General features: G+C 38.7%; 1 protein-coding gene across 1 annotated transcript in view; it reads right to left on the bottom strand.

The window, feature by feature from the left end:
• TMEM132C (transmembrane protein 132C) overlaps nt 1–6,791 on the bottom strand; it is a 374,589-nt gene extending 367,798 nt beyond the window's left edge. Inside the window, exon 1 of the mRNA XM_018576482.1 lies at nt 6,657–6,791. Within this exon, the coding sequence (XP_018431984.1) occupies nt 6,657–6,759 (103 nt within the window). The 5' untranslated portion in view covers nt 6,760–6,791. The remainder of the gene's footprint in view (nt 1–6,656) is intronic.
• Nucleotides 6,792–7,018: the final 227 nt, after the last annotated feature.

Below are 7,018 nucleotides of genomic sequence, written 5' to 3'. Positions count from 1 at the left end.
AACATTTGGCTTAGAGGGTAAATACAACCAAATGGCCCTTTCATGGGAGAGACAGATTTTAATGGGCTAAAGTGTACCATATAGAGTGTGCTGGTGAGTATTCCTAATGCTCATAGTTTATAGGGACATACTTTTTCCCATCTTCCAGAATCAGCTTCCATTGCAGCAGTCATGCGACATCTCAGAGCCTCAAAAGGAATTTGGTGTTGGAAAACCAACTTCTACCTGATTACAGGTCTGCATGGAGAGCAGGTGGCTATATAATACCCAGCATGAGTTACTGACTTCGAATCCTGCTCTGATCAATGTCTGATTGGTGGGGTACCTCTTTCTTCATAGTACTGGGCTGGGGGTGGGGGGGGCAAAACAACACCCTGCCCCTTGTCCCAACCCTCCCCTTTAATGGAGAATGCAACAGGAGATGCTGCAACATGCAAAGGTGGGGGCACGAACATCCAAAAGGCCCAGGTGGACATGTATAGAGCAGGAGGGTGTCATTCTTGGAGGCTGCAAGACATATAAAAAGTCAAGGCCTGACGCCTCCCTCTTGTCCACAAAAAATAAATATGATATCTTTGAGATATCTACTCTATCTATCTATCTATCTATCTATCTATCTATCTATCTATCTGTATGTATATCAATGCAATGTTGAGCTTCTTCAAGTGTATGATAACATTCAAACTGGAATGGACTGGACAAGCAAACACCTAAATATACAGTTGAAATACATACAGTATATAGGTGTTATTTTACCTGGAAAATGTTTTGCCACTTGTCCATCCATTTCTGACATTATCACAGCCTTTCCAGAAAGAAGGGCCCGGTTGGTGACCAGACATTTCTTTGCTGCACTTAAGTGATAGAGCCTTTCACCTCCCCACCCTTATGTGATTAGACACTGAGGGTACACCAGTGATGAGTTCCCTCTGAGCAATGTCCTCCTGTCAGAATATCCTTTGCTGGCTTATATGCACTAAGGTAAGCTGCCAGTTCTGCTCCTCCCTTTCCCAGTGTGAGTTCTACTGTATGAAATAAAATAGACTGATGCCTAGCCAGAATCAGGAACTTACACTAAGCCTTTATTTTACATTAAACATACATTAAATATTTTTTATTGAACATGTAACTGCAATAATTTGTGCTTTTTAATATCTGTCAGGAGTTGTGCTTCAAATATATGCTTGGTCATGTACCTTTAACATTATAGTGTAACATCTTGTTTTACTTTAGCATTAGCAATTAGCTAATTCTTACTCGTTGACACTTTTATTTACTATGTTCTTGATTTTATTTTCTGTAGAAAGACAATGATCAACCTACTCAAAAGAGCAATGTGTGCCCTTCTACTGTATAACTGCAGGCCACTATTAGGCCAGTGAGGTTGTAGTCTCTTCATTGTCAGTGTTGTCCCTACAGCAGTAGAAAGTGGCCTAAGGACTGCTGGTAGTTATAGTCCAGGTACCAGTGGCGACATCAATGACATTTATAACTCATCCACAGCCCTGCAAATGCACAGGACAAAGACACTAGAGGTGGGGTCACATGGTTGCTGAAACCTACGGTGGGGTCACATGGGGCTGATTTTTAAAACTTTGCACATGCAATGTGCTGTTCATGTACATACATACGCCATGTCCTACCTCTTCCTGGAACTTTGATTATAGCCTACTACAGCCTGACCCCACCAAAAAAAGGGCTGAGTAACAGGGTATAGTTCATGAAATAGCTAGATGTAGTTTACACCAAGCCAACAAGTCACCCAGAAACTGCACTGATCTGCAATATATATATATATATATATATATATATATATATATATATATATATATATATATATATATATATATATATATATATATATATATATATATATATATATATATATATATATATATATATATATATATATATATATATATATATATATATATATATATATATATATATATATATATATATATATATATATATATATATATATATATATATATATATATATATATATATATATATATATACATACATACACACACACACACACACACACAAACATATATATATATATATGCACTGTATATATGTATGCACCTTTAGGCTGCATTTACTTCAATGTGAATTTTGGTGCCCATAGACATAAATGGAAATGCAGTAAAATGCACTTGCAAAAACCAGATGCATGCCATAATGTGCATTCAAAATAAAGAAAACTGCATACCTTGTCAGTCTCAAATGAACAGATGAAGAATCTAGTCCATGTTAAATCAATGGATAAATCGGTTTTATTCTGCAAAAAAAGATTTATCCAGTCTGCAGAGAAGTCATTATTCGTGACTGGTTGGATTCCTAAACTGAGCAATTCTGCACAGATCAGACAGATCTACATGCAGCTATTCAGGGCAATCAAAAAGAGCTTAACCGGTGGTTCTCTTGACTTGATCATTCCTAATTTAAAACAACGAGAAAGAAATAAGACAGGCAAAAATGTTTGTGTTGTGTTGACAGTGTGCAACTCAAACACTTCTAATTAAGTGAAAGAACTATTTTCTGGATGTTGGAATCAGTTCTCTACTTGTGAGAACCACATCCGTCTAAATGCTTTAATCCTCCAGTTCACCAGGCAGGGCTTGTGAGCTAAATGAGGGGGGCCAGAATCACTCAATTAAAGCTCTCCTGGAACTCAAGCATGCTGACATTGTAATAACTTTGTACGGCTGTTCAGAACAGTCCATGAAGTATAACATCATTCTGCCTGTAGACTGTGTTCCTTGCTCACTGCAGGAAATTAATATCTTACCCTTTTATCTCAATGAGCCATAATCAGGAACTCTCAGCAGCCGTGGTTGGTGTTGGTGGATTCTGGCACAATCACCGTCCTCTAAACAGCAAGCTGAGATAAAGCTGATCTTAATTCTTGAAGAGTGAGATGCTCTCACAAGGCTGAATTGTTTCTCAGGGAAACCTTTTAAAATATTAGGGGTCCTGGAGGCAAAACCTTACATACCTTCCTTGGCTTAATCTCTTCTTTGCTTTGAAGTTCAAGCACATTCTTGGTTCCCATAAGCCAATCTGATATCTTATAACCAAAACCCGCTGAACTGTACAACCTAGTATTTAGGAAAAGTAGCACACTACTGCTGCATTTTTAATGCCTAATGAAAAGTACCCTGCATTGTTTTATGGAGCATTTTAAAACTACATAGAGGTGGGGGGGGGGGGTATTTATAAAAAAATGGAGCAAACAGAATCTGGAGCAGCTATGCATGGCAACAAATCAGCTTCTTGTTCAGCTATTCATCTTGTCACATTAAGCTTTGATAATGAAAGCTAGAAGCTGATTAGCTGCCATGAACAACTGCTGCAGATTTTTATTAAAAGAAGTCTTGCTAAATTCCCCTCTATGTGTGTCTTTGTATATATAGTCAGCACATTTGAACTCTAATAGGACACTACAGGATGGCAATCGAACACATTGAGAGGAATTTATCTAAACTGGAGCATACACTATATGCAGCATTTGACTATGGTAGCCAATCAGCTTCTCTCTTTCATTTACAAAGCTTAACAGTGCAAACAGAAGTTGGAAGCTGATTGGTTACTATGGGCAGCTGCTCCAGATTCTGTCTGCTCCAGTTTTGATAAATTCCCCTCATTGTGAACACAGCCAAAACTCATGTAAGTGCACCTGTGATCAGTTTGGCAAATGGACCATGGCAACTGTAACTAAATTCCATCAGTCAGTGTATGTTCTTTAGTTTCTGATGCATTTTTCTACACATAGTAAACGCATGCAAGAAATTTGGAAAAATGCATGGAGCTGTAGCTTTAAACACACACACACACACACACACACACACACACACCCATACACACACAATTGTGCATAGGAAAAGATGCATACAATTACAGCAAGTAATAAATGATTACTCTAATCCACAATCAGATCATTATACAAATTCTAACCATAGCACGTACTCCACTTGAACAGGGAGGCTCCCATGTCAGAAGTTCCCTGCAGGAGAATGTAGTTATCTACTGCAGGGAAAATAAAACAAGCACAGGAACATAAATGAATCGAGCTGACCCTGATCACATCTATGGGCTGTAACGCAGTGCATCCCAGAAAACGCGGCCTGCACAAATCTTGCTACATTACTGCGCAGATCGTAAAAATCAATGAATGTAGCGTGTCTTAAAAAACATACTTACATGGACCATATCATAGGACACTTGCAGGCAGACTTTTTCATTTTTTTCAGGTCAGTATATAGACAACTTGTGTTAAAATGCGAGAAAAAAATGCATGAATGCATGTTATAAATCTTTAAACCAGCATATGTTTGACAACATTGTGTGAATCCAGCCTTATGAAGTGTTTTTCTATATGCTACTCTTTGTAAATCGTCCCATTTCTTATTTCTATCCGTTTCCTTCAATAGTAGCCAAGTCTGAGTTATGGCTGTATGTGGCCAAGAAATATAAAGGACATGGCTTCGTTATTCAAATGAATTGTGAAAACATGTATAGCTGTTTTTTTTTCTTTTTTTGCGGCTTTTATCTAGCATGCAGTGATTCTAGAAAATAGACATGTCTAATATTTCTTATGTATTGCAGCCTTTTAAAGAGCATACTGTACAAGTGAAGCACTGGCACCTTTTTTATAAGTGCACAGCTACACTGAATGAATGGACGTGCTTCTAAAGATTGAATATTCAGCTAAAACATTTGCCATGGTGCTGAGGTGGATCGTTTCATGCTCTCAGCTACACAACATAAGCAGAATAAAGTGCCACCGTGTATGTCATGTTTCTCAAACGAACAAATGGGTATAACATTAACTGGACAATCTGGGCTAACACTCATCATCCCAAAAATATACCCTATTCAGAAAACTGAGAACTATACGATCCACTTCTTTTCTCTAGTCTGTGTTTAAAGTATCCTGTTTAATCTCACCAACGGGTTTGGATCTTGCTTCTGGGGGCAGTAAACTTCTAGAGCTCACAGTCATTTTTATAGTAACTTCCACATTTATTTGAAAACCTAAGCCTTTAAATTCATGAGCAGTAAATCAAACTGCAGAGTAATAATATGTAACAGGGCATCTTTACTCTTCTCCCAAAGCAGAACATGTTCATTCCTAACACAACTATCACCTCCTACATTCAGTTTGGTGTGCAGGTAAACTAGGCACATGCCTATGGAAGTGTTGTACTGGGGGCAACAGCGCATTGTTTTGCTAAGCTGCATGATAGATACATAGATAGATAGATAGATAGATAGATAGATAGATAGATAGATAGATAGATAGATTCAGGAAATAATATATCAGATACACCTGCTTGTTAACACAAATACACTACCCAGTCAGATAAAGGAAGGATAGATAGATATAGATAGATAGATAGATAGATAGATAGATAGATAGATAGATAGATAGATAGATAGATTTAGAAGTTAATATATCAGGTATATCTGTTTGTTAACACAAATACCCAATCAGAAAAAGGAAGGATGGATAGATAGATAGATAGATAGATAGATAGATAGATAGATAGATAGATAGATAGAAAGATAGATAGATAGTGGGAGCATTTATAAACCTAGTGCAAGCCGAAAACTTTCACCTTAGTTTCTGTGTTGCTCAGGTTTTACTTTAGGGATAATTGGCTAACAATTGCCAAGGCTGCCATACCTGAAAATTGGCCCTTTCAGTTTAAGATCTTGTTCAGATGTACAGTATGTGGCTTCATATTCATATTTATTGGTTACATCACATTTCCTTGGAAGTAGAGAGGACTCAGCAGGCACGTTGGTACTTCTGCTGATGACTTAAACAGCTTTAACACACACACAAAAAGACAAACTCGCTTCTCCAGGTACCCCAGGACATAAACTTGTACAAGGATGTCTTCAAGTGGCATGGGAAAAAAGGCTGGCAGGGGATTTAAACAAGCTCAACAATAAGCAGCCTCTTATCTGTAATCCCCTGAGGTCATAGGAACCCACCAAAGCTTGCCAACAGGAGAACAGGGAACATATCAGGCACGATACCTCTAAGAACAAAAAGCAGCAATTGTCAAGCATCATGTGATTCTAGCACCAAAGCACCCTGCAATCTCAGGCATGAAAATTGTCACTTGTTTTCATCCTTCATCTTCAGGGAGCAATTCTGTCACTCAGATGAGAGCAGCTCTGCGATCTTTAATGCATAAAAAGCAGAGATCTGTAAAGTCGAACTGATTCTGCCCGATACCTAAAATTAATCCAATCCTTGCTTATAATTAAGAGAATCCTTTTAATTGCAAATTTCAACAGGGTATCATATACTTTCTAAAAACTTACAAAGCATGTCCCTGAAGAAGGGGTTAAGTTAAAGTAATAGTGTGCCTAGCCTGGGCACTATTAAGAAGATCAGAGCCCGGGAGAACAGGCTTTATAGTAATACACTGCGATCAACACCAGCTATCAATGACATGTAATACAATTAAGAACAATAAAGCATCAGTCGGGGCATCTGAGCCATTAAGCAAGTCCTGAAAGCGCATGTGATTTAATGCTTCCATCCGTCTCCCTTGGCATTTATAAGTTCTACAGGTCATATGAGCTGTATAAATGTCATGGTCATGTAATAAGGAGGACCATACATCACTTACCTCTGCAGAACAGCATAGCAAGCATGAGGCTGACCAGTGTGGCCAGGCTCTGGTAAGAGGTCCAGTTCCACAATCCTGAGCTGCCCATAGCTGCACACAGCATGCACGATCGTCACATGGAAGAAGAGAAGGCTCCCCAGCCACCGACCATGGGAGGTGCATAAAGAAACTGCTCCTAGTTCTGCACAAGGTCCAACTTGACAGGTGACACTATGACAGCTTGACTAGGGAGCTCCTATTAGCACAGGGTGCGCTGATCATCACCTCCTATTCCAGATCATCACCCCACAGCATGGATTGAGGGTCCCGACATCACTGGGGAAGCAGCTGGAGGACATGATGCTGACTCTGTGCCATAGAAG

The sequence above is a fragment of the Nanorana parkeri genome, unplaced genomic scaffold (genome assembly GCF_000935625.1).
Source record: "Nanorana parkeri isolate BGI_ZX_2015 unplaced genomic scaffold, ASM93562v1 scaffold68, whole genome shotgun sequence".
Taxonomy (NCBI): domain Eukaryota; kingdom Metazoa; phylum Chordata; class Amphibia; order Anura; family Dicroglossidae; genus Nanorana; species Nanorana parkeri.
Note: the sequence above shows the minus strand (reverse complement) of the source record. Positions and strands in the feature narration are given on the sequence as shown.